This window comes from Amblyraja radiata, chromosome 2, assembly GCF_010909765.2.
Source record: "Amblyraja radiata isolate CabotCenter1 chromosome 2, sAmbRad1.1.pri, whole genome shotgun sequence".
NCBI lineage: Eukaryota > Metazoa > Chordata > Chondrichthyes > Rajiformes > Rajidae > Amblyraja > Amblyraja radiata.
The window spans coordinates 119,426,282-119,453,779 of record NC_045957.1 but is presented as its reverse complement, the minus strand read 5'-3'; the positions used below and the strand labels follow the sequence as shown (position 1 = coordinate 119,453,779).

At 46.5% G+C, this 27,498-nt stretch overlaps 1 protein-coding gene across 1 annotated transcript in view; it reads right to left on the bottom strand.

Moving 5' to 3' along the window:
* The window catches only part of ranbp9 (RAN binding protein 9), a 92,493-nt gene that overhangs the window by 14,527 nt on the left and 50,468 nt on the right, over nucleotides 1-27,498 (bottom strand). The window contains exons 5-9 of the mRNA XM_033014403.1: nucleotides 27,400-27,422; nucleotides 15,770-15,954; nucleotides 12,072-12,184; nucleotides 9,548-9,656; nucleotides 6,506-6,702 (exon numbers count right to left, since the gene is read on the bottom strand). Of these exons, the coding sequence (XP_032870294.1) occupies nucleotides 6,506-6,702; nucleotides 9,548-9,656; nucleotides 12,072-12,184; nucleotides 15,770-15,954; nucleotides 27,400-27,422 (627 nt within the window). The remainder of the gene's footprint in view (nucleotides 1-6,505; nucleotides 6,703-9,547; nucleotides 9,657-12,071; nucleotides 12,185-15,769; nucleotides 15,955-27,399; nucleotides 27,423-27,498) is intronic.

The following is a 27,498-nucleotide window of genomic DNA, read 5'->3' as shown; positions in this document are numbered from 1 at the left end:
GAAAGGTCCCATACAAGAGATTAGCGTGCACAATTAGAGCACATGGTATTGGGGGTAGGGTATTTTGGTCTCCTAATTTGAGGAAGGACATTCTTGCTACTGACGGAGTGCAGCGTAGGTTCACCAGGTTAATTCTCGGGATGGCAGGACTGACATATGATGAAAGAACAGGTCGACTGGGCTTATATTCGCTGGAATTTAGGATGAGAGGTTATCTTATAGAAATATACAAAATGCTTAAGAGATTGGACACGATAGATGCAGGAAAAATGTTCCCGATGTTGGGGGAATCCAGAACCAGGGATCACAGTTTAAGAATAAGTGGTTGGCCATTTAGGACTGAGATGAGGAAAAACATTTCCACCCAGATATTTGTGAATTTGTGGAATTCTCTGCCACAGAATGCAGTGGAGGCCAATTCACTGGATGTTTTCAAGAGAGAATTAGATTTAGCTCTTAGGGCTAAATAAATCAAAGGATATGGGGGAAAAGGGGGGCACTGATTTTGGATGATCAGCCTGATCATAGTGAATGGCAGTGCTGGTTCGAAGGGCCGAATGACCTATTCCTGCACCTATTTTCTATGTTTCTATGAAATAAAATTATTTGAAAGGCAGAGGAATCTTGCCTCTGCTTGTTGAGATGTTGAAGAATCACCTTTACCACTCCTTGGAGGGAAGGAGTTTTATTTCCCACAGGAATGGTAGCAAACTACAAATGTACAAGGATATTTCAGAAACTAAAAAGGTGACAAGGTTGACGCAACCTGCACTATTGTTCCACGTTTGACTGGAGCTGTGTACACTCAGTAATACGCAATCAGATCCCATCGCAATGTATTAATCTTAACTGTGAGAGCGGTGAGGTTGCCAAAATACCTCAGGAATATTGTCTGGGCAGAACCAGACTTGGTGATCCTTCCAGAGATTCAGTTCACAAACCCTAGTCAGAATTGTAAAATATTTAATTAAGATGACAGTCATAAGAGTCTTACAGTTTGGGAACAGTCCCTTCGGCCCAACCAATCGTCCCATCTACCCTAGTCCCCACCTGCCTGCTTTTGGCCCATATCCCTTTAAACTTGTCCCATCCATGTACCTGTCTAAATGTTTCTTAAATGCCCTGCCTCAACTAAATCCTCTGAGGGATAAGGGCCAAAGGCAGGCAGGTGGGACAACTGTAGAGGGGGCATGTTGGTCACTGTGGGCAAGTGTGGCTGTGGTAATTCTGCTCTCGCTCCCGCCCCAGACGGAACAAGGATAGAGTTCTCCATGTCCTCACCTCTCACCCCACCAGCCTCCACATTCAACACTTCAACCGCCGACAGTTCCGCCACCTCCAAGATGATCCCACCACCAGTTGCATCTTCTAACCTCCACTCCTTTCCGTCTTTTGCGGGGGACCTTATCGTCTGCAACTCCTTGGTTCACTCATCCCTTCCCACCCCTTTCCCAGGTACTTTCCCCAGATGTAACTCCTGTCCCATTACATCCTCCCTCACCTCAATCGCAGTCCATCCAGGTGAGAGAGAGGTTCATGTGCGCCTCCTCTCACCTCATCCACTGCACTTGGTGTTCCCGATGATGCCATCCCCTGGTACATCAGCGAGACCAAGCATAGACTCAGTGACCATTTAATCGGACACTTGCACTCACAGCCCACCATGGCCTGCTGAACCTCCTGATTGCTAACCATTTTAACTCCCCTTCCCACACTGACCTTTGTGTCCTGGGCCTCCTCCATTGCCAAGGTGAGGCCACGCAGAAATTGGAAGAACAGCACCTCATATTCTGCTTGGGTAGCTTACACCCCAACAGTTTAAACATTGAATGCATGACATTTAGTCAACTACAACCCCTCCCCCTTCCACTACATTTCTTCTTCAAGCTTCATAATTCACAGCTCGACAATCCATTCTTCTTGCATCTGCTGCCTTTTCATCTCAGGCTTTTGTCCAGACATCTTGCCTATCGAACCTTTCCCCCCCTCGTCTGTGTTCATGTATTATCTGCCACACTTTGTGCTGTCTCTAGTCTCTCCCAGCTTCCATCTACCTCCCCACCCACCCCCATCCCCCACTGCACAAATCTGAAGAAGGGTCCCAACCCAAAATGCCACCTATCCACATTCTCCAGAGAGGCTGCCTGACCCACCAAGTTACTCCAGCACTTTGGGGCTTTTTCTGTAAACCAGCATCTGCAATTGCTCACTTCTACAATTGTACGATCTGGTCGGCACAGACGAGTTGGACCAACAGGCCTGGTTCTGCGCTGTATGTTGCCATGACTAACTGATTTTATGCCCAGAAGACTATTTCAAAAGGCACATTTAATAGATTGAGCAAATGCAGGTCAGAATATGGAAGATCACTTGTTGTTGAGACATTTTGTTTTGCTATTTGCCAGCATCATGTGCTCCAGCAGTCCCATGATATACAATTGGAGGCTACACTTGTACTACACATAATGACTATTGGCACTCTCAACCTAGATTCACTTGAACTGACAGTAATGCATCCGCAAAGTTTGGGAGCAAAAATATTTGTATTTTAAAAAAATTGTCTTAAAGTCTGTGGCTTAAAGCGGCTGGGCTTGTACATTCTGGAGTTTAGAAGGAAGAGAGGGAATATTATTGAAACATATAAGATTGTTAAGGGTTTGGACACGCTAGAGCCAGGAAACATGTTCTTGATGTTGGGGGAGTCCAGAACCAGGGGCCACAGTTTAAGAATAAGGGGCGAGCCATTTAGAACGGAGACGAGGAAACACTTTTTCTCACAGAGAGTTGTGAGTCTGTGGAAATCTCTGCCTCAGAGGGCGGTGGAGGCCGGTTCTCTGGATACTTTCAAGAGAGAGCTAGATGGGGCTCTTAAAGATAGTGGAATCAGGGGATATGGGGAGAAGGCTGGAACGGGGTACTGATTGGGGATGATCAGCCATGATCACATTGAATGGCGGTGCTGGCTCGAAGGGCCGAATGGCCTACTCCTGCACCTATTGTCTATTGTCCATTCACTTGGACGCAAGACATTGGGGCGGCACAGTGACGCAGCTGGTAGTGCTGCTGCCTCTCAGCGCCAAAGACCCATGTTCAATCCTGAACTCGGGTGCTGTCTGTGTGGCGTTTGCATGTTTTCCCCATGACTGCGTGGGCTTCCGCAGGGTTCTCCGGTTTCCGCCTACATCTCATGTCCGTGTGGGCTTGCAGGTTGGCTGGCTGCAATCTCTATAAGTTGCCCAGAGTGTATCGAAAGTGGGGTAAAACAGAACTGGTGATCACTGGTCAGTGTGGACTCGGTGGGCCGAAGGGCCTGTTTCCGTGCTGTAAAATCTAAACTACACTAGAAAGTTAAAATAAATGAAGTTCATAAATTCTAGGAGCATTCGGCCCATCAAGCCTACTCGTCATCCAATCATGGCTGATGTATCTTTCACTCCCAAACCCATTCTCCTGCCTTCTACCCATAACCTGTGACACCACTACTGATCAAGAATTTGTCAACCTCCGCCTTAAAAATATCCATTGACTTGGGCTCCACAGCTGTCTGTGGCAATGAATTCCACAGATTCACCACCCTCCGACTATAGACATTCCTCCCCATTTTTCTAAAGGTACGTCCTAATGCAATGGTACGTCCTGCTTCCTATTTCAAGAAATATTAAACTTCATGAACCATTCAAAGTGCCCATCATAGATGTTCACTGAAAGAAGATCAGTGAAGGCAAGATTATGATAAAATGGGAAAGGTACCCTTTGGGGCCTTTGTATAAATGTCTCAGTACAATGAGTTACAGCATTCACAGCACTTATTTACTTGATAAAGAAGCAATCGCAGCCATTCAGCACAGAAACAGACCCTTTGGTCCAACATGCCCATGCCAACCAAGATGTCCCATCTTCACTAGCTACGGGTCAGGCAAACGCCTCTGTTGCCATGCTGAGCGAACGGTGAGAATGAGAAGGAGTTTCTTCCCAGAGGCCATTAGGACTGTAAACTCCTATCTCTCCAGGGACTAACGTTACTGTACCATTTTACTGTTGTGTGGTGTCTTTTTAAAATTGTTGTTTTTTCCTTTTACTTCCCTCCCACAAATATGTAATATGTGAATATGTGATTCTGTTTGTAGTTTGTTTGTTTTGTGCACAGTCCGCGAGCATTGCCACTTTTCATTTCACTGCGCATCTCGTATGTGTATGTGACGAATAAACTTGACTTGACTTGACTTGGGTGCTGCCTGTACGGAGTTTGGACATTCTCCCTGTGACCATGTGGGTTTTCTCAAGGTGCTCTGGCTTCCTCCCACACTCCAAAGATGCACAGGTTTGTAGTTTAATTGGCTTTGGTAAAATTGTAAATTGTCCTTGGCATGTAGGTTAGAGCTAGGGGTCAATGGTCAGTGTGAGACCCCAGGAATCTAACCGGTACAGGACATCCAAATTATTTGCAGTGTCTTGGAACTGTCAGTATTATTCGCCAATTGAACAGGAGTCTGGGTTACAGCTTCTCCCACGCAATGTGGAGGTTATTAACCTCATTAGGTGCAGTTTATTGTCACGCGTACTGAGGTACAGTGAAAAGCTTTTTTGTTGTGTTCTATCCAGTGAGCAGAAAGACAATACATGATTACAATCTAGCTGTCCACAGTATGTAGATACAGGATGAAGGGTATAATGTTTAGTGCAAGATAAAGTCTAGCAAAAGACTGATAAAAGATAGTCTGAGGGTCTCCAAAGAGGTAGATGGCAAGTCAGGACTGCTCTCTGGTTGCTGAGAGGCTGGTTCAGTTTCCTGGGTTTCGCTCGGTCTTCATAATTAGCCACAACTGATTCGGCAAAATAAGTCTGAGATAGACACAGAGTGTTGGAATAACTCAGCGGGTCAGGCAGCATTTCTGGGGGAAAGGAATAGGTGACGTTACGGGTCGAGACCCTTCTTCTGACTGAGAATTAGGGGAAGAGGAAAAACTAGAGGTATAAAAAGGTGCAGAACAAATCAGAACCGGTAACGATGGCCTCGGTTCCCACAATGGTGATAAAGGACTACAAACAGTGAAACTAACAAGACGACAAGGATGAGGGAGGTAGCCCTTAGTTATCACTCCCGCCACATAGATGCAGCCTGACCCACTGAGATACTTCAGCACTTTGCGTCTGTCTTCAGTGTAAATCAGCATCTGCTGTTCCTTCCGACAAAACTTTAGTTTATTGAATGGAGACGAGGAAACACTTTTTCTCACAGAGAGTGGTGAGGGTGGAATTCTCAGCCTCTCTAGAGGGCGGTGGAGGCAGGTTCTCTGGATGCTTTCAAATGAGAGCTAGATAGGGCTCTTAAAAATAGCAAAGTCAGGGGATATGGGGAGAAGGCAGGAACGGGGTACTGATTGGGGATGATCAGCCATGATCACATTGAATGGCGGTGCTGGCTCGAAGGGCCAAATGGCCTACTCCTGCACCTATTGTCTATTTAATTTAGTTAGTTTATGATCATGTGTGCCGAGGTACAGTGAAAGGTTTTTGTCATGTGCTAACTAACTGTCAACTGTACACTGCAAGGGCCAGCAAGCGAGCGGTCAAGATCATCTCTGACCCCTCTCACCCTGGCCACAAACTCTTTGAATCACTTCCCTCTGGAAGGCGACACCGGACTGTCAAAGCTGCCACAGACAGACATAAAAAAAAGTTTTTATCCACGAGCAGTTGCTCTACTCAACAGCCAAAAATTTGTCGCCTCCCTTTGATCTGGTATTTTGTTGGTTCACATAGAAACATAGAAATTAGGTGCAGGGGTAGGCCATTCGGCCCTTCGAGCCTGCACCGCCATTCAATATGATCATGGCTGATCATCCAACTCAGTATCCTGTACCTGCCTTCTCTCCATACCCCCTGATCCCTTTAGCCACAAGGGCCACATCTAACTCCCTCTTAAATATAGCCAAAGAACTGGCCTCAACTACCTTCTGTGGCAGATAATTCCAGAGACTCACCACTCTCTCTGTGAAATGCTTGCTTAATGGTGTTTTATCATTAATGTTTTATTATTATTTATGTTTAGTGTTTTCTGAGTCATTCGTAACTGTCACTGTATGTCATGTTGTTACTTGTGGGCAGAGCACCAAGGCAAATTCCTTGTATGTGAATACTTGGCCAATAAGCTTACTTACTTAACCAGTCAGCGGAAAGACAACACATGATTACAATCGAGCCACCCACGGTGAACAGATACATGATAAAGGGAATAACATGAATAACGTTTGGTGCAAGATAAAGTTGAGTAAAGTCCGATCAAAGATAGTCCGAGGATTCCAATGAGGTAGATGGTAGATCAGCATTGCTCTCTCGTTGTGGTGGGATGGTTCAGTTGCCTGACAACAGCTGGGAAGAGCTTGATAATAAGCCTGAAAATAAGTCTGACGTACAGTCCGATCGTCAATCAAGCACACATTGCAATATTTTCTTGCAAGAGTCAATACTAAGGGAAAAGTTGATATCTATCGCAACTATTTACCTGTAAAGTGACTATGTGCTCCGTTTCCTTTGCATGTCGCTAGGGTGTGGATATTGCTCCCGTGGCTGGGACTCATGCCGGGGCTGTTGAATGCTCTCGGGCTACCAGGGTAGCTGTCCTGAGACTTTGGGCTTCGGCCTCCTAGACACCGTACTTCACTATCAGTTCCATTCACCATCTCTATAAACTGGCGGACTCTGGCAACAATACAAAGAGAAAACGGCTCAAAACTCTGTATACAGCACGGTACACCAGATTAATCACATACTTCTATCCTCCTAGCTCATCAACTTGTGACAGCTTCAGCTTTACTTGCTTAAAAATGTTTTATTTTGGGTCAGTGATTGGAAATCATAACAGTAATGTCAGTCAGCTTTTCCCTCTATGCTCAATTGACATAAATAATAGACAATAGGTGCAGGAGTAGGCCATTCGGCCCTTCGAGCCAGCACCCCCATTCAATGTGATCATGGCTGATCATCCCCAATCAGTACCCCGTTCCTGCCTTCTCCCCATATCCCCTGACTCCGTTATTTTTAAGAGCCCTATCTAGCTCTCTCTTGAAAGTATCCAGAGACCCTGTCTCCACCGCCCTCTGAGGCAGAGAATCCCACAGATAAGACACAAAGTGCTGGAGTAACACAGCGGGTCACACAACATCTCTGGACCCGCACTCATAAGGTCATGTGATGGGAGCAGAATTAGGCCATTCAGCCCATCAAGTCTACTCAGCCATTCAATCATGGCTGATCTATCTCTCCCCCCCCCCGCCCCGCCCAACCCCATTCTCCTGCCTTTTTCCCACAACCCCTCACACCCGTACTAATCAAATATCTATCCATCTCTGCCTTAAAAATGTCCATCGACTTTCCCTCCACAGCTGTCTGTGGCAAAGAGTCCCACAGATTCACCTGCACACTTCAGCACTTGATGTCTATCTCCCACATTGAAATCTCCAATTGCCTTTAATCGTCGGAAGTTCTGGTTTATAGGACGCCAAAATGCTTAGTAGATTTTTTTGTTTAGCTTTTGTTTAGGGTTCTTGTCACCTGCACCAATGTAGAGTGAAAAGCTTGGTTTTGCACGCTATCCAAAATAATCAGGTAATATAATCGTCAAACTCAAGTACAATAGATAGAGCAAAGTGGAACATATAGAGTGCAGAATGTAGTTCTCAGCATTGTAGCTCTTCAGTTCCATAGACAATGTCCGCAATGGGATTGAGGCGAGTAAGACAAATTCCAGCTTCAGGGACAGTTTCTCCCCAGCTGTTATCAGGCAACTGAACCATCCTATCAACAACTAGAGAGTTGTCCTGAGCTACTATCTACCTCATTGGATATCTTCGGACTATCTTTAAATCGGACTTTACCTTAACGTTGTTCCCTTTATCATGTATCTGTACACGGTGGATGGCTCAATTGTAATCATGATAAAGCTCTTAATGATAGCGGAGTCATGGGATATGGGGAGAAGGCAGGAACGGGGTACTGATTGTGGATGATCAGCCATGATCACAGTTAAGGGCCAGAAGGGCTGAATGGCCTGGTCCTGCGCCTATTGTCTATTGTCTTTCCGCTGACTGGTTAGCACGCGACAAAAGCTTTTCACTGTACATCATTATACATGACAATAAACTGAACTAAACCATTCTCAAGCCTGATAGCAGAGGGGAAGAGGTTGTTCCTGAGTTTGGTGGGTGTTTGCTTTCAAGCTTCTGCCCAACGGGAGAGGGGCAAAGGAATGAGTGGTATGGGATAGGTCTTCGTTTAAGTTGGCTGTTTTTACGAGATCGTGACGTGTAGATGGAGTCGATGGCGGGTGGGGGGGGGGGGGGGGGTTGTGCTGCATCCACATTGCTCTGCAATTATAGAGGGCAAAGTAACCCTGGTACCAAATAAATGTTTAGGAATAACATGGTGATGAGTCTGTGGAATTCTTTGCCACAGACGGCTGTGGAGGCCAAGTCAGTGGATATTTTTAAGGCAGAGATAGATAGATTCTTGATTAGTGCGGGTGTCAGAGGTTATGGGGAGAAGGCAGGAGAATGGGGGTTAGGAGGGAGAAATAGATCAGCCATGATTGAATGGCGGAGTAGACCTGTTGGGCCGAATGGCCTAATTCTACTCCTATTCCTTATGACCTTATCATAAGATAGTGCGCGCAATTCCTTTGAACTTCTAGCTTTAACATAGTGAGCCGTGGAAGTATGCTTTTTCATTAGCCCAATCATTATCAACCATATATTCAGTAAATATCCAGCAGGGCAACGGGAATGATAAATGAAAACATCGTGCAATGCGGATAGACACAAAGCGCTGGAGTAACTCAGCGGGACAGGCAACATCTCTGGAGTGAAGGAATAGGTGACATTTTGGGTTGAGACCCTTCTTTAGACTGAGAATCGGGGGGGAGGGAGGGGGGAGAGAAAGTGGAGATATGAAAAGGTTCAGAGCAAATCAATCAGAGCTGGCCAAGGAAAGATGGAGCCCACAATAGTCCATTGTTGGTTGTGGAAGAGGTGCTAACGCAGGGAGACATGGATGCAAACAGTGGAACTAGCAGGATAACTAGGGTAGGGAGGGGGGGGGGGAATGCAGGGATTATCTGAAATTAGAGAAATCAATATTCATATTTGTAAACAGTCCAAGCGAAATAGGAGGTGTCGTTCCTCCAATTTGTGTGTGGCCTCACTCTGACAGTGGAGGAGGCCCAGGTCAGAATGAGAATGGGGAGCGGAGGGGGGGGGGGGGGGGGGTTCAGTATGGGAATGGGAGTTCACCTCTTCATGGAAAGTGCTGGCTCTTAATTTGGTCTGAACCTCTTCACACCTCTGGTTTCCCTCTCCCCTGACTCTGTCTGAAGAAGGGTCTCGACCCGAAACGTCACTGATTCCTTTTCCCCACAGATGCTGTCTGACCCGCTGAGTTACTCCAGCATTTGGTGTCTAACTTTGTTGTAAACCAGCATCCGCATTTTCTCACAACCCTTCATGCACAGTAGCAGTAGTATGGCATTGTTAATCACTGTACAGCAGCTTACTTTAACATGAAAAGGAGGTTGGATTTTCTCTCAAGAAGACCTGGATATAGTTGCTGCGTTGTTTCAATTGCTTCTCCCATTCTTCCAGCTAGTACTAATTTCTGAATTCCTGAAAGAAAAATTACAAGCTCTTCATTAAGAAAATGCATCATTAACGAGATTAATGAAATTAGGAACATCATTTAGTTTAGTTTAGAGATATAGCACGGAAACAGGCCCTTCGGCCCACTGAATCCATGCCGACCAGCGATCCCTGCACACTAACACTATCCTGCATAGACTAGGGGAAATTGACAATTTTACCAAAACCAATTAACCTACAAACCTGCACGTCTTTGGAGTGTGGGAGGAAACTGGAGATCCAGAAGAAAACCCACGCAGGTCAAGGGGAGAATGCACAAACTCCGTACAGACAGCACCCATAGTCAGGATCGAGCCTAGGTCTCGGGTGCTATAAGGCAGCAACTGTACGCTTGGCCTCTGCGCCACCCATTACATTGACATTAACGTACGCAAGTACAGTTAAGAGTGTTACTAAGCGTAAATAAGATGCCAATTGGAGATCGGACTTGAACTCACCCTCATCTTTGGTTGGTCTGAAGGGAGAAGAGGGAGTGACCGGGGCGAGACTCAGCCCTGATTATGCTGGTGGCCTTGCCGAGGCAGCGTGAAGTGTAGATAACTACCCAACACCATTACATTGCAAGTATGGGCATGCCTTACAATAACTTGCTCAAGCATAAACAAATTCCTTGGGCACTATCCCAATCAACTGAGTTAAATGGAACGTTTCCATGAATTATCAGCGTACAGTTTCAAGGTCTTTTTTTTAAAAACTCACAATTACCTGTGTGCGATAGACCCACAGTTTCAATGTGAACAATCCCGTGTTCACCCATTCCTTAGCATATCTGCTTAACCCCTGAATATCCCATCGTTCATAAGTGATAGGAGCAGAATTCGGCCCATTGTCTACTCCGCCATTCAATCATGGCTGATCTATCTTTCCCTCTCAATCCCTTTTTCCCCACATCTTCCCCATAACCCCTGACACCCGTACTATTCAAGAATCTATCTTTGCCTTAAGCGTAAATTGACTTGGCCTCCACAGCCTTTTGTGGCAATGAATTCCACAGATCACCCTCCGACTGAAGAAATGCCTCCTCATCTCTTTCCCAAAGGAATATTCTTTCATTCTGAGGCTATGCCCTCTGGACCTGGACTCTCCTAGTGGAAACATCCTCTCCATGTCCATTCTATCCAGGCCTTTCACTATTCGACCCGGTCACCAGGCTTGACATCCTCTGAAATTTTTATTTTGACATGTCCCCCCTTTAATTTGGCTATTTACATTTAGTTTAGACATACAGCATGGAAACAAGCCCTTCGGCCCACCGAGTCCGCACTGACCTGCGATCACCTGTACACTAGTTCTATCCTGCACACTAAAACTCGGGAGAGCTCTTGGAATGAACTCGTACCGTGGGACAGGGCTTTTAGGGCAATTTACAGAAGCCAATTAACCGACAAATCCGTACGTCTTTGGAATGTGGTAGAAAACGGGATCACCCGTAGAAAGCCCACGTGGTCACAGGGAGAACATGCAAACTCTGTACAGACAGCACGTGCAGTCAGGATCGAACCCGGGTCTCTGGCGCTACAAGGTAGCAATTCTACCACCACGCCACCCTGTGAAAGGAGAAACTGAGTACATTCAGAAAGTTTTAAGAAGGAACTGCAGATGCTGGAAAATCGAAGGTACACAAAAATGCTGGAGAAATTCAGCAGGTGAGGCAGCATCTATGGAGCAAAGGAAATAGGTGACATTTCAGGTCGAGATCCTTCTTCAGACTGATGTGGGGGGGGGGGGGGCGGGAAGAAGAAAGGAAGATGCGGAGACAGTGGGCTGTGGGAGAGCTGGGAAAGGAGTACCTTTTCTCCCCCTCCCCAAATGTGTATAAAATCATGAGGAGAATAGATAGCGTGAATGTATAGAGCTTTCAGTGTAGGGGAATCAAGAACCAGAGGTGAGAGGGGAAAAGATTTAATAGGAACCCGAGGGGGGAACCTTTTCCCCCCACACAGAGGCTGGTGGGTATATGGGATGTGCAGCCAGAGGTGATAGTTGAGGTAGGTACTATAATGTTATTTAAAAAACACTTGGACAGGCACATGGATAGGAAATATTTTAGAGGAATAGGGGCCTAACACAGGCATGTGGGACTAGCAGAGATGGGGCATCTTGGACGGCATGGGCAAGTTGGGTTGAAGAGGATATGGGCCAAATGCAGGCAGGTGGGACTCATGTAAATTGGGCATGTTGTTTGGCAAGGGCAAATTGGGCCGAATAGGATATGGGCCAAATGCAGACAGGTGGGATTATTGTAAACGGCGCATCTTGGTCGGCAAGGGCATGTTGGACTGAAGGGCCAGTTTCTGTGCTGTTTGACTCTATGACAAATAATCTTGATATTTTGAATAAGACCACAGCATCTAATGAAAGCATAGTTCAATTTACACTCACTTTGTCTATTTTTAATTGATGCTAGCTCCTCTTGAAAAGCTTGCCCCGTGGATCTGGCGAAGGCTTCCGCTGTGGCACAATAACCGTGATGCACTAAGTAAGTTGAAACCATTCTGGAAATGGAATTAAAGGGAAGGGTTAAACAGCCCACGATGAACAGCAATACAATGGTGGCATGCAATGCAACCTAGAGTCATTCTGGTAATAAGAGGACTGCTCCAGGCTATACAAGTGCAATAACAGGAAACTCTTACCGAACTTTTACTCAATAAAAATAGTCTCGCAAACAGTTTGTTTTTCTGCACATTACAACATGCAGGTAATAGGTTTGAGAAAGTTAAGACTTTTGTAAATACATATGCAGAACCAGCATCCTTATGTATACACGCACACACAAACGCAAAATTAATACCTTAAATTTTCTGGGGGAAATGTAAACGAAAAATTTGATGTTATCAAACTTGGTAGGATATACAGTGCCCACCATAATGTTTGGGACAAAGACCCGTCATTTATTTATTTCCCTCTGTATTCCACAATTTGAGATTTGTAATAGAGAAAAAAAAAAACACATATGGTTAAAGTGCACATTGTCAGATTTTAATAAAGGCCATTTTTATACATTTTGGTTTCACCATGTAGAAATTACAACTGTGTTTATACATAGTCCCCCCCTATTTCAGGGCACCATAATGTTTGGGACACATGGCTTCACAGGCGTTTGTAATTGCTCAGGTGTGTTTAATTGCCTCCTTAATGCAGGTATAAGAGAGCTCTCAGCACCTAGTCTTTCCTCCAGTCTTTCCATCACATTTGGAAACTTTTCTTGCTGTTTTATCAACGTGAGGACCAAAGTTGTGCCATTGAAAGTCAACTATGCCATTATGAGACTGAGAAACAAGAACAACACTGTTGGAGACATCAGCCAAACCTTAGGCTGACCAAAATCAACTCTTTGGAACATCATTAAGAAGAAAGAGAGCACTGGTGAGCTTACTAATCACAAAGGGACTGGCAGGCCAAGGAAGACCTCCACAGCTGATGACAGAAGAATTATCTCTATAATAAAGATTTTTTCTATTACAAATCTCAAATTGTTGAGTACAGAGGCAAATCAATAAATGATGGGTCTTTGTCCCAAACGTTATGTAGGGCACTGTAGGAGGAAGGAAGATAAGGCTTCATTGCCTTCCATTACAGTGAGGAAAGTGGGGGAGCCTCTGCGGTGGATGTTAATGTTAACGTTTATGTAATTGTGTGTCTTGTTTTTTTGGTACGACTATGGCAAATTAAATTCCTTGTATGTTTTTACATACTTGGCTAATAAATCAATTACAATAGAATATGATGAGTGTTTGGCAGCACTGTGCTTGTACTCGCTGGACCTTAGAAGGATGGGGGGGGGGGTCCTCAATGAAACTTACTGAATAGTAAAAGGCCTGGATGGAGTGGGTGTGGAGAGGATGTTTCCACTAGTGGGAGAGTCTAGGACCAATAGACAATAGGTGCAGGAGGAGGCCATTCAGCCCTTCGAGCCAGCACCGCCATTCAATATGATCATGACTGATCATCCCCAATCAGTACCCCATTCCTGCTTTCTTCCCATAACCCCTGACTCCCCTATTCAGAGACCATAGCCTCAGAATAAAAGGAAGTACCTTCAGAAGGGAGTCGAGGAAGAATTTCCTCAGCCAGAGGGTGATGAATCTGTGGAATTCATTGCCACAGATGGCTGTGGAGGCCATCGATGGATATTTTTTAAGGTGGAGACTGGACTTGTGTACACTGGAATGTAGAAGGGTGAGAGGGGATCTTACTGAAACATATAAGATTATTAAGGGATTGGACACGCTATAGGCAGGAAACATGTTCCCGATGTTGGGGGAGTCCAGAACCAGGGGCCACAGTTTAAGAATAAGGAGTAAGCCATTTAGAACAGAGATGAGGAAACACCTTTTCACACAGAGAGTTGTGAGTCTGTGGAATCCTCTGCCTCAGAGGGCGGGTTCTCTGGATGCTTTCAAGAGAGAGCTAGATAGTGTTCTTAAAGATAGGGGATATGGGGAGAAGGCAGGAACGGGGTACTGATTGGGGATGATCAGCCCTGATCACATTACATGGCGGTGCTGGTTCGAAGGGCCGAATGGCCTACTCATACACCTATTGTCTATTGTGGAGGCCAGTTCTCTGGACATTTTCAATAGAGAGCTAGATATGGCTCTTAAAGTCAGGGGATATGGGGAGAAGGCAGGAACGGGGTACTGATTGGGGATGATCAGCCATAATCACATTGAATGGCTGGCTCGATGGGCCGAATGGCCTACAACTGCAGCTATTGTCTATTGAGATTGAGAGATTCTCGATTAGTATGGGTGTTAGGGGTTATGGGGAGAAGACAGGAGAATGGGGTCGAGAGGGAAAGATAGATCAGCCTTGATTGAATGGCGAGGTAGACTTGACGGGTCGAATGGCCTAATTCTTCTCCTTTAACTTGTGAACATTTGCACGAGAAAGGGCACATACGAGGGAACACAGGCATCATATACATTGAGTGCAAGCATGCATAAGAGACAAACAAGTGAAGGCATGTTCGAGAAACAGAATTAAAATAAAAGGTTCTCACACACGGAAGAGGCGGGTAAAAGGAACATGTGAACAGGGGGGGGGGGGGGAATTTACTGCTTTATGCGATAAGAAATGCATATAAACCGGATTGGATAATTAATACATAACCCCAAGCAGAAGATCATCCTTTAATTAAACTTACACTCCAATCTCTGAGCTAATGCAACGGCACAGCTATTCTTAGCTGCAACCAAAACAACTGGGTTTGGAGCTGTGTAAACCTTGGGGAAGAGGGGGGAAAAAGAAAGAAAACAAGAGAAAAAGAAAGATTCCTTTGGATCGGAGAGGAGGGTTATTACAATTTCAAATTGCCTGCCCCAGAAATAGTTTCTTTCAGTTATCAGTTTGGTTTATTGTCACGTGTACCGAGGTACAGTGAAAAGCGTTCGTTGCGTGCCATCTAGATTGTGTTCTTTCTAGATTGAGAACTGTAACTATTTTCATTGCTATGCACCCTGTCCAGTCAATGTCTCCTGCTGAGATGAATTAAAAGGATAGGGCAGAAAGGTCTGAAAATGCAGTTTGTGGCTGAAAATTATTTTCAGTCTTTGTGATCAGATATCTATATATGTCTTAAAAATACTGAAATACGAGCACATACTTTGTAGCGTTTAACACCAAGAAATACAATTACACGTTTAATAGATGCACAACAAGATACATCAATTTGAGTTTAGTTTAGTTCATTGTCACGTGTACTGAGGTACAGTGAATAGCCTTTGTTGAGTGCTAACCAGTCAGCGGAAAGACAATACATGATTACAATCATGATCACAATCACGGCCAATTTGCAATCAACTGGTCATAAGTGATAGGAGAAGAATTAGGCCATTCGGCCCACCAAGTCTACTCCGCCATTCAATCATGGCTGATCTATCCCTCCTTCCTAACCCCAGGTTCTCCCCATAACCTCTGACACCCGTGCTAATCGAGAATCGATCTATCTCTGCCTTAAATATATCCACTGAGCTGGCCTCCACAGCCTTCTGTGGCAAAGAATTCCACCATTTGAAACTTTTGGACGTACGAGACTGAAAAAGACTAGTGTGGATCACGGAGAAAGTGTCACCTACTTTTGAATCATCGTTTGCCATTCTCCTTCGCGATCTCCTGCTGGGAATCTTTCAATCTGGGTCTGAGTTTTCGTTCGCCATTCCCGCATGTAGTCTTCTATATCAAAGACAAACGGATGCTGGCCAAAGTTAGCATCGATCACCTCCCCAGGCGTTTGCAGTCCGACTGTGGGATACAAATTTGGCTGAATAAGAGAAAAAAAGAGTCACTTTGCAAGCTTCAAACTCTTCAACTGGTCCAGTAGTTTAGTTTAGCTTATTATCACGTACTGAGGTACAGTGAAAAGCTTTTGTTGCGTGCTAATCAGTTAGCAGAAAGACTATACATGATTACAATCGAGCAATTCACAGTGTACAGATACATTAAGGGAATAACATGAATAACATTTAGTGCAAGATAAAGCCAGTAAAGTCATATCAAAGATAATTCAAGGGTCTCCAATGAGGTAGACAATAGTTCAAGACTGATCTCTAGTAATTCCCTTGTCGACAATGATTATGTAAACATAGCAAATTTTGGAAACCTTTGATAGACACAAAATGCTGGAGTAACTCGGCGGGTCAGGCAGCATCTCTGGAGAAAAGGAATAGGTGCCGTTTCATGACCCTTGCTCAGACCGAGAGTCAGGGGAGAGGGCAACCAGAGGCGCAAAAAGCTTCAGAACAAATCAGAGCCAGCATCGATGACTTAGGAAAGATGGAGCCCACAATGGTCCATTGTTGGCTGCTGAAGAGATAATAATGAAGGGGTACAAACAGCGAAACTAGCAAGACGACCAGGGTGAGAGGGGGACAGAGAGAAAGGGAAAGCAAGGTTTAATTGAGATTAGAGAATCGGCGCAGTGGTAGAGTTGCTGCCTTACAGCGCCAGAGACCCGGGTTCGATCCTGACTATGGGTGCTGTCGGTACAGAATTTCTACGTTCTCCCTGTGACCGCATGGGTTTTACCCCAGGTGCTCTGGTTTCCTCCCACACTCCAAAGGCGTCCAGGTTTGTCGGTTAATTGGCTCTGGAAAAGATTGTAAATTGTCCCTAGTGTGTAGGATAGTGCTGGTGCACGGGGTGATCGCTGGTCAGAATGGACTTGGGCCGATGGGCTGTATGTCTAAACTAAGCGAGTATGATAATAAAAATAACAATTTCCACTGCAAAAAAGATCAGAAAAAAAAATTGTGCCAATTTAATACCAAATACACTCGTTCCAGATTCCCGGTTTACAGATTATTCCAAGGTATACACTATCTTGAAACCATAACTGTACATCCGGGATTATAGTTTTTGAACCACCAGCTCAGAATGTTATTAACTGATCAATAATCCCGGTGGAGGAAAGCAATTTTACGCAGGCATGCCAAGCACACCAAGCTGAACTTAATGCTTATGAGATTAACCAACTGGGCTATAGCTCATAAATTCAAGGCGCAGAATGAGTTTAATGGAACATGTTTCCAGACATGAGTCCTGGCGGGCACCGCCCAGCAGCTTGGCCTCGGTGGCGGCACAGTGTTGGAGCGCTATCGCGGAGCGGAGTGGAGCGGGCGATGCCTTGCCTGGGTCGCCGCGCTGGAGCGACGCGCTGGAGCTCTGGTGAGCTGGACCGGTGAGAGCAACACCTCTGGGCTGCAGGTCTGCAGAGCAGAGCCGACTCTAACATCGGGAGCCTGGGAGCTCAAACTCGGTGCGTCCTTGTCGGCTCCGGAAGCCGCGGTCTCAAGCTAGGAAGCGGCCGTTCCAAGTGGCCCAGCCGCCGAGAGGACTCTCCCGACGCCGGGGCAACACCACCCGGTGAGAACGGCCAGGAACATCGGGCCTCCGTAGAGGCAATTGCGGTGGCCTCAATAGGCCTGACTTTGGGGTGAACTGGGGATGGGGACTGGACATTGTGCCTTCCTCCACAGTGGTATCCATTGTGGGGGGATGATTTTTTTTGTCTAATGTAATCCTGTAAGTCTGTGTCCAGCTGGGCTATAATTCCCTTAATCCCTACAGGTGAAAAATATAATACTGCAACTAGACTAAGTGGGACCCGTTGGGTCCCAGCATCACATGGGAGGGCTGGTCCCCCAGCGCAATATTCCACCTCTCCACCAATTCCAATATTGGTGGCCAGTGGGGGCTTTCTGGAGCGCTAGTATGGGTGTTGTGGGCTGAATGGGCTGGTTTCCAGAGGGCAAGTATGGACCTTGTGGGCCGAGTGATTTCTTGGGTTGGCAGCTCAGCCACTCAAGCCTGTTGTGCTGGCAGCTCACTCACTCACGGCTGGTGGGCTGGCAGTTGACTCACAGCTAATCCTTGAAATTCCATTTCAAGAAGGGTGCAAGGCCACCAAATTCACGTGCAGTATCTTACCACTTCAAGCAAGGTGCAAGGCCACCAAATTCAAGTGCAGTTTCATACCACTTCAAGCAGGGTGCAAGGCCACCAAATTCAAGTGCAGTTTCATACCATTTCAAGCAGGGTGCAAGGCCACTAAAGACAGCGAATCATGACTTCTCCCTCCTCCATCTTGCAGAGACTGAGCCACGCCCACACTTCTGGGTTTTATAGTCCTTCCTCCCCTCCCACCAGAAGGGGCATGCCCTTCATCGCGTAATTGACAGGAGAGAGAATCTCAACATTTTTTAAACATTAATAACTCTTTATTCCATTCATCTACTCCACCACCTACCAAGGCCCCTCCTTTCAACATATCCACTGACCTCCTTACCCCTCCTCCACACTACTTCCTCTCCCAGTTTGACCTGGTCACCCCTATTGAAATCTCCAAACTCATCAGCTCTTCCAAACCCACTACCTGCTCCCTCGACCCTCTCCCCACTCCCCTGCTGAAGTCCTGCCTCCCCGTTCTCTGCCCCTACCTCACTAATCTCTTCAACTCCTCATTGTCCCAAGGAATTGTCCCCTCCGCTTTCAAAACTGCTGCTGTCACACCAATCTTAAAGAAACTTGGTCTTGATCCCTCCTCTCTCATTAACTACCGCCCAATCTCAAACCTCCCCTTTCTTTCAAAAACCCTGGAGCGTATCGTTGCGTCGCAACTTCATTCCCACCTCCTTGCGTATAACCTACTTGAACCCCTCCAATCTGGCTTTCGCCCCCTCCATAGCACAGAAACTGCTCTCCTCAAAGTCCTCAACGACCTCCTCACCTCTGCTGACACTGGTTCCCTCAACATCCTCATCCTCCTCGACCTGAGCGCAGCCTTCGATACAGTGAACCATAACATCCTGCTCACCAGACTCAAAGACCTCGGCATTGAAGGCTCTGCACTCAGCTGGCTCCGTTCCTACCTTTCCAACAGATCCCACTTCATCTCTCTCCACAACCGCACCTCTGCTACAGCCACAGTCACTCAAAGCATTCCCCAAGGCTCCGTACTCGGCCCCCTCCTCTTCATCATCTACATCCTCCCCCTTGGTCAGATACTCCGCCACTTCAACCTGGACTTCCACTGTTACGCCGATGACACCCAGATCTAACTCAGCACCAAATCCCCCCACAACCCCCCCCCCCCCTCTCCCATATCAACTCCTGTTTGTCAGCTATAAAAACCTGGATGCAACATAACTTCCTCAAACTCAACAGCGATAAGACAGAATTCCTCCTCATAGGCTCCAAAGCCACACTCAGCAAAATCAATAACCCCACTCTCACCATCGACGGCACCACTGTCTCCCCATCTCCCAAGGCCCGCAACCTTGGAGTGATCTTTGATTCCACCCTCTCCCTTGAGCCTCACATCCGCCATGTCATTAAAACCTCCTTCTTTCATCTCCGCAACATCACCAAACTCAGACCCTCTCTCACACCTCCCGCTGCTGAAAGACTCATCCATGCCTTCATCTCCTCCCGACTGGACTATTGCAACTCACTTCTCCTTGGCATCAGCTCCACCTACATCAACCGACTCCAACTGGTCCAGAACGCAGCCGCCCGACTCATCACCCACACCAAATCCTGGCATCACATCACTCCAGTCCTCAAACAACTTCACTGGCTTCCCATCTCCCACCGGATCACCTACAAAATCCTGATCCTCACCTACAAAGCCCTCCACCATCTGGCCCCCCCATATCTCACTGACCTCCTCTCCCCCTCCCCACCCTCACGGTCCCTCAGATCCACATCAGCCGGTCTCCTCTCCATCCACAAGTCCAACCTCCGCAGTTTTGGGGACAGAGCCTTCTCCAGGGCAGCTCCCAGGCTCTGGAACTCCCTCCCCCAAATGATCCGCAATTCCGAGTCCCTCACCATCTTCCAGTCCCGCCTCAAGACCCATCTCTTCACCTCTGCCTATCCTTAGCCCCACGTCCCCCTCCCTTTTCATCTGTGCATTAAATGCCTCATATTGTGTTTTGAATTGTATTCTGTCTTTACTTTGTGTGCTAGTCATGTCTCTACTATTTATTTCATTCCCCTTACATGTTTTTCCTCTACCTGCTAAATTTTTGTAAGGTGTCCTTGAGACTCTTGAAAGGCGCCCATAAATAAAATTTATTATTATTATTATTTTATTTTTCATCGATGGGGGAAATCCTCAGCATCTGATGAGCGGAGGGGGACTGAGTAAGATCGCCAAAAATCACAGCCATACAAGACAGCAGTTTTTCTAAAAATCAATATAAAGCGCAAACAGGAAGTGATCAAGATTAGACTTTTAATTATATAGAAGGCAAGGCAACTTTAATTAGGCAAGGCAACTTCAATTAGGCAAGGCAACTTTAATTAGGCAAGGCAACTTTAGCATTTCCAAACCAAAGGCAACACAGCTTTAGCATTCCCAAACCAAAGGCAACACAGCTTTAGGAGCAGAATTAAGCTAGTCAACCCAGCAAGTCTGTTAATCTCTGCCTTAAAAATATTTATTGACTTGGCCACCACAGTCGCCCGTCGTAATAAATTCCAGATTCACCACCCTCTGACGAAAGAAATTCCTTCTCATCTCCTTTCTAAAGGTATGTCCTTTTATTCTGAGGCTGTGGACTCTGGTTCCAGACTCTCCCACTAGTGGAAACATCTGCTTCACATCCACTACCCAGGCCTTTCACTATTCAGTAAGTTTCAATGATGTCCCCCTCATCCTTCTCAATTCCAGCGAGTAGAGGGGAGTTTTTTCCTTCCCTTCATTGGCATTTAATGTTACATTTTTTGCTACCTCTTTTGATACATCCAAATCCACACGAGCATAACAATGGTGTTGCTTTCCGGGGAGTTAGGGCTTAGGATTTTGCCAATCATCAGTACAGAGTTCTGTATAATAGGATTTTTACTCAACAATCAGGCGTTAGCATTAGGACATCGAAGGGATCTATTGGCGGGGCAGCCTCGAAAAGGCAGCAAGCAACAAGGACCACACCACCCTGGCCACGCTCTCTTTTCACTCCCATCATCAGACGGTATGTACGTCTGAAAATCAGTTTCAATAGACAATAGGTGCAGCAGGCCATTTGGCCCTTTGAGCCATTCAATGTGATCATGGCTGATCATCCCCAATCAGTACCCCGTTCCTGCCTTCTCCCCATATTCCCTGACTCCGCTATTTTTAAGAGCCCTATCTAGCTCTCTCTTGAAAGCATCCAGAGAACCTGCCTCCACCGCCCTCCAGGCAGTTCCTAAATTGCTCCTTCCCAACAACCGCCAGACTCTTGATTACTAGACAATACTAACAGATGAACTATGGACTGTGGGGCAAAGGACTTTTTACACTGGTCTTTGGTTCTTTACTTTACACTTTAGAGACACAGCGCGGAAACAGGCCCTTCGGCCCACTGAGTCTGCACCGACCAACCATCACCCCATACACTAACACTATCCTACGCAATGTGGACAATTTACAATTTTACCAAAGACAAAATCGCTAAAATTCCTAAATAAAAGTCTGCCACCAATTTTCCAGCTACTGGTTTAATCTGGACAAAATTACAAGAGCGCAATTAAAATCCTCCCCTGAAAGCCCCCCCCCCCCGAAAATGTGACATAGAGACCAGGTGAAGTGACCAATCTCGACCTCATCGGGATTTCCACATCTAATTTGGGAATTAGATGTGGAAGTGGCGGCGCTGTGATACAGCTGCGGCTCGCCTGCAGTCTGTCTGTTTTTACTTTTTTGTGTTGTTTTTTTGTCTAGTTTAGTAATTTTTTTGGTTATTAGGTGGTGTTATGTGTGTGGGGGGGGGGGGGGTGAAACAGGGCTTTCTGTCTCTCCCTTCGGGGGAATGCGACTTTTTTGTCGTATCCCCCTTCTCTTCCCCCGTCTGCACTGAGGCCTAATGGCGGAGCTGGCGGCCTCCAACCTGCGACCGACCTCGAGGGTCCGGAGGTAGAGCCAGCCAGGACTCACCAACGCGAGGCTGGCCGTCTTCGAGCTGTGGCGACGTCCGGGCAGCGGCACGACTCGGCGCTCCGGTGAGGGCGGACGGCGCAGGGCTGAGACACTCCCGTGCGGGCGGCACGGCAACCGGCTGGAAGGCGCTCCTGTGTGAGCGGCCTGGGTCCCGGCTGGAAGGCGCTCCCGTGGGGGCAGCCCGGTGCGGGGCTGAGATGCTGCCGTGTGGGTGGCCTGGCTACCGGCTGGAAGGCGCTCCGGTGAGGGCGGACCGGCTCCCGGCTGGAAGGCGCTCCCGTGGGGGCAGCCCGGTGCGGGGCTGAGACGCTGCCGTGTGGGCGGCCCGGTGCGGGGCGGAGACGGTGCTCCGGCGGCTGAGGCGGCGGCGACCTGGATCCGGGGCTCAGCCGCGGGCCAGTGGATGACAATGTCGGGAGCTCGCAGGTCACAGGCTGGTGCCTGTTTTCCGGAGCTCCCGTTGCAACAGCTGCGTCCGCTGGACTGGAGGGCGGCAGCTTCGACCACCCCCGGGCCGCGGAGCTTGAACCGCGGGACTGATACCATCGCCCGGTGGGGTATCGCCTCGGCGCAGAGGGAGAAGAGGAGGGAAGAGACAGTAACTCTAATACTTTTGCCTCCATCACAGTGAGGAGGTGTTTGGTGAACTCACTGTGGTGGATGTTAATTTGTGTTTATTGTGTGTTGTTATTATTACATGTATGGCTGCAGGCAACAGCATTTCGTTCAGACCGAAAGGTCTGAATGACAATAAAGGAAATCTAATCTAATCTAATTTGCCCTCTGCGGCCAGGGCTCTGAAACTCCGGCTCGGCAACTAACATGACCCTGCACACTTGGGGCAATTTACAATTTTTACCAAAGCCAATTAACATACAAACAGTACAACTTGACTGTGGGAGAAAACTGGAGCACCCAGAGGAAACCCACGTGGTCACAGGGAGAACATACAAACTCTATACCTCCAGCACCCGTAATCAGGATCGAACCTGTGGCTCTGGCGCCGTAAGTAATTAAAATTAGAAAATTCAACGTTTATTACATTGGGTTGTAAGCTGCAAATTTCTTTGAAAGTTCCAATGTGTGTGTGGCCTCACTTTGGCAAGGGAGGTGGCCCAGGGAAGAAAGATCAGTATGGGATTGGGAAGGGAATTAAAATGGTTGGCAACCGGGAGATTCAGTAGACCTTGGCCGATCGAGCACGTGTTTGGCAAAATGGTCGCCACATCTAATCTTGGCCTCGCCGATGGCAAGGAGACCACATCGGTGACACTGGATAGGCAAGATGATATTTATGGAAAATTTAATGAGGGGGAAAAAAAATAAGGCATATTGACAGCACAGTAGCGCAGCGGTAAAGTTGCTGCCTTACAGCAGCAGAGACCCGGGTCAGATCCTGACCATGGAGCTGTCTGCACAGAGTCATAGAGTGATATAGTGGGGAAACAGGCCCTTCGGCCCAACTTGCCCCCACCGGTCAACAATGTCAAGTCAAGTCAAGTCCCACTTGCCTGCGCTTGGTCCATATCCCTCCAAACCTGCCGTATCCATGTACCTGTCTAACTGTTTCTTAAATGTTGGGATAGTCCCAGCCTCAACTACCTCCTCTGGCAGCTTGTTCCATACACCCACCACCCTTTATGTGAAAAACTTACCTCTCGAATTCCTATTAAATCTTTTCCCATTCACCTAGAAACTATGTCCTCGATTCCCCTACTGTGGGCAAGAGACTCTGTGCATCTACCCGATCTATTCCTCTCATGATTTTGTACACCTTTATAAGATCACCCCTCATCCTCCTGCGCTCCAAACAATAGAGACCCAGCCTATTCAACCTCTCCCGATAGCTCACACCCTCTAGTCCTGGCAACATCCTCGTAAATCTTTTCTGAACCCTTTCAAGCTTGACAATATCTTTTGTATAACATGGTGCCCAGAACTGAACGCAATATTCTAAATGTGGTCTCACCAACGTCTTATACAACTGCAACATGACCTCCCAACTTCTATACTCAATACTCTGACTGATGAAGGCCAAACTGCCAAAAGCCTTTTTAACCACCTTATCTACCTGCGACTCGACCTTCAAGGAACCATGCACCTGTACTCCTAGATCCCTCTGCTCTACAACACTACCCAGAGGCCGACCATTCACTGTGTAGGTCCTGCCCTTGTTCGACGTCCCAAAATGCAACACCTCACACTTCTCTGCATTAAATTCCATCAACCATTCCTTCGCCCACCTGGCCAATCGATCCAGATCCTGCTGCAATCGTTCACAACCATCTTCACTATCTGCAAAACCACTCACTTTTGTATCATCAGCAAACTTGCTAATCTTGCCCTGTAGGTTCTCATCCAAATCATTGATGTAGATGACAAACAGTAACGGGCCCAGCACCGAACCCTGAGGCACACCACTAATCACAGGCCTCCAGTCCGAGAAGCAACCTTCCACCATCACCCTCTGCTTCCTTCCATGGAGCCAATTTGCTATCCATTCAGCTATCTCTCCTTGGATCCCATGCGATTTAACCTCCCAGAGCAGCCTACCATGTGGAGCCTTGTCGAATTGTACATTCTCTGTGACAGTGTGGGTTTTCTCCAGGTGCTCTGGTTTCCTCCTACTCTCCATAGACATGCGGGTTTGTAGATTAATTGGCTTCTGTAAATTGTAAATTGCCTTAGTTTGTAGGATAGCTCTAGTGTACAGGGTGGTCGCTGGTCAGAGCAGACTTGCTGTGCCGAGGGGCCCGTTTACACGCTGTACCTTTATTTAAAGTCTAAAAGTCTAAAGTTCAGCATTTTTTGATAATAAACCTGCTTCTGAATGAAATGATATTAACTCTTGGGCAACCACCATTTTTTAAATCTCTGCTCACAGGATTAGTGATGAAAGACTGCTGACATATTACTATTGTTTAAAGGGGTAGAAAGGGATAAAGTGACTAATAACAGGCCAGTGAGCCTAACACTGACAATAAGCAGCTAGGCGTGGGTGGACGGAGCGCCAAGTGTTCTGCGAAATGGATGCCGCGTCTATGCTTGGTCTCCCTGATGCACAATAAGCCACATTGCAAACACCGCATGCAGTAGATGAGGTTTGAAGAAGTTCTCTTCCTCTCTCCACCAGGAGTTCTGAGAGACTCTCCCTCACTGCTCCCTCCTCGATGATATCTCCTGCTCTTATTTCAGTTTAGTTTATCGTCCCGTGCACCGTCATGTCACGTTTATCGTCACCTGCATGTAGTGAAAAGCTTTTGTTGCATGCTAACCAGTCAGTGGAAAGACAGCACATGATTACAATCGAGCCATTTGCTGTGTATCGATACATGATAAGGGAATAACGTTTAGTGCAAGGTAAAGCCAGCAAAGTCCGATCAAAGATTGTCCGAGGGTCACCAATGAGGTAGATGGTAGTTCAGGGCCGCTCTAGTTGTGGTAGGATTATTCAGTTGCCTGATAACAGCTGGGAAGAAACTCTCCCTGAATCTGGAGGTGTGCGTTTTCACACTTCTGTACCTCTTGCCTGATGGGAGAAGGGAAAAGAAGGAGTGACCAGGGTGCGACTGGTCCTTGATTATGCTGCTGGCCTTGCCGAGGCAGCGTGAGGTGTAGATGGAGTTGATGGAAGGGAGTTTGGTTTGGTGTGATGGACTATACTGCGTCGACATGCTCTACGAACATGTTCAGTCGGAAGAAGGGTCTCGGCCATAAACCTCACGTATTCATGCGCTCCAGAGATGCTGCCTGATTCGCCGAATTACTCCAGCACTTTGTGTCCTTTTATTGAATTTCAAAAGTTAGATTCAGAAATAAATGAGAAGCGGCACTGAGCAGTGTTAAACTACCCCAAACTTATCAGAAAATGTTCAATTAAAAAATGGAGAAAGAATTGAAGAATAGCAAAAGCTAAACTATTAAAACAAAATAGGCAGTACAAGGCATGGTGGTGCAGCGGTAGAGTTGCTGCCTTAGAGCCAGTGAGCCAGGTTCGATCCTGACTTCAGATGCTGTCTGGACAGAGTTTATATGTTCTTTGCGTGGGTTTTCTCCGGGTGCTCCAGTCTCCCCCACACTCCAAAGACTCCAGGTTTGTAGGGTTAATTAGATGAAAGAATGGGTCGACTAGGCTTGTATTCACTGGAATTTAGACGGGTGAGAGGGGATCTTATAGAAACATATAAAATTCTTAAAGGATTGGACAGGAAAGATGCAGGAGAAATGTTCCCGATGTTGGGAGAGTCCAGAACCAGGGGTCACAGTTTAAGAATAAGGGGTAGGCCATTTAGGACTGAGATGAGGAAAAACTTCTTCACCCAGAGTTGTGAATCTGTGGAATTCTCTGCCACAGAAGGCAGTGGAGGCCAATTCACTGGATGTTTTCAAGAGTTAGATATAGCTTTTAGGGCTAATGGAATTAAAGGATATGGGGGAAAAGCAGGAACGGGATACTGATTTTAGATGATCAGCTCTGATCATATTGAATGGCGGTGCTGGCTCGAAGGGCCTAATGGCCTACACCTGCACCTATTTTCTATGTTTCCACGTTGATAGGATGGTTTAGTAATGGCATTGTCATAGGGGAGAAAGCAGGAACGGGATACTGATTTTAGATGAACAGCCATGATCATATTGAACGGCTCGAAGGGCCGAATGGCCTACTACTGCACCTACTTTATGTTTCTATGTTCTACTTAACTTGGTAAAATTGTAAATTGTCCTTAGTATGTTGGATAGATCTAGTGTATGGGGTGATCGCTGGTCAGCGTGGACTCGGTGGGCCGAAGGGCCTGCTTCCTTGTTGTATCTCTAAACTAGACTAAAAGATCACATGCAAATCCCAGAAAGATACTGTAGCCTAAAAGACATGCAACTCTGTCCAAATGCAATTTGTGCCCTCTCTTTATTTCACACAAGTTGCCAGATCCATTGAGCTGAATTATTCATTTGATGTCAGAACAATCCTGACTGAAGACCTCAGCTGTGAGAAATTCTAATCAATTGTCAGAATCCGACTGGGTTCGCAATTTCATGTGAAGTGCGATATTTGCTGATATCTATAAGTTCTTGTTTGTCATTCCAATTATAAAGAGGGCAGATGGGCGCAAAAAGGCATTTTTGCCCATAAAATGCCCAAAATTAAAACAAGGCTACATAAACATGAAAACAATCTGATACAGTTTAAGCTGTGAATGAAGTGCCCACCATCCCCACAGAATATTCAGTTACCATTTGCAAAATAAAAACAGGAGCTTAGGAAAAATATCAAGAAAATTGTCTTACCGGTAGATCTGTAAACGCAATACCTGTGGTAAAGAAAAAATAACAATTTTAGCAAAAGTAGACCTTTTTATATCTTATTATTCATAAACCATAAACTTC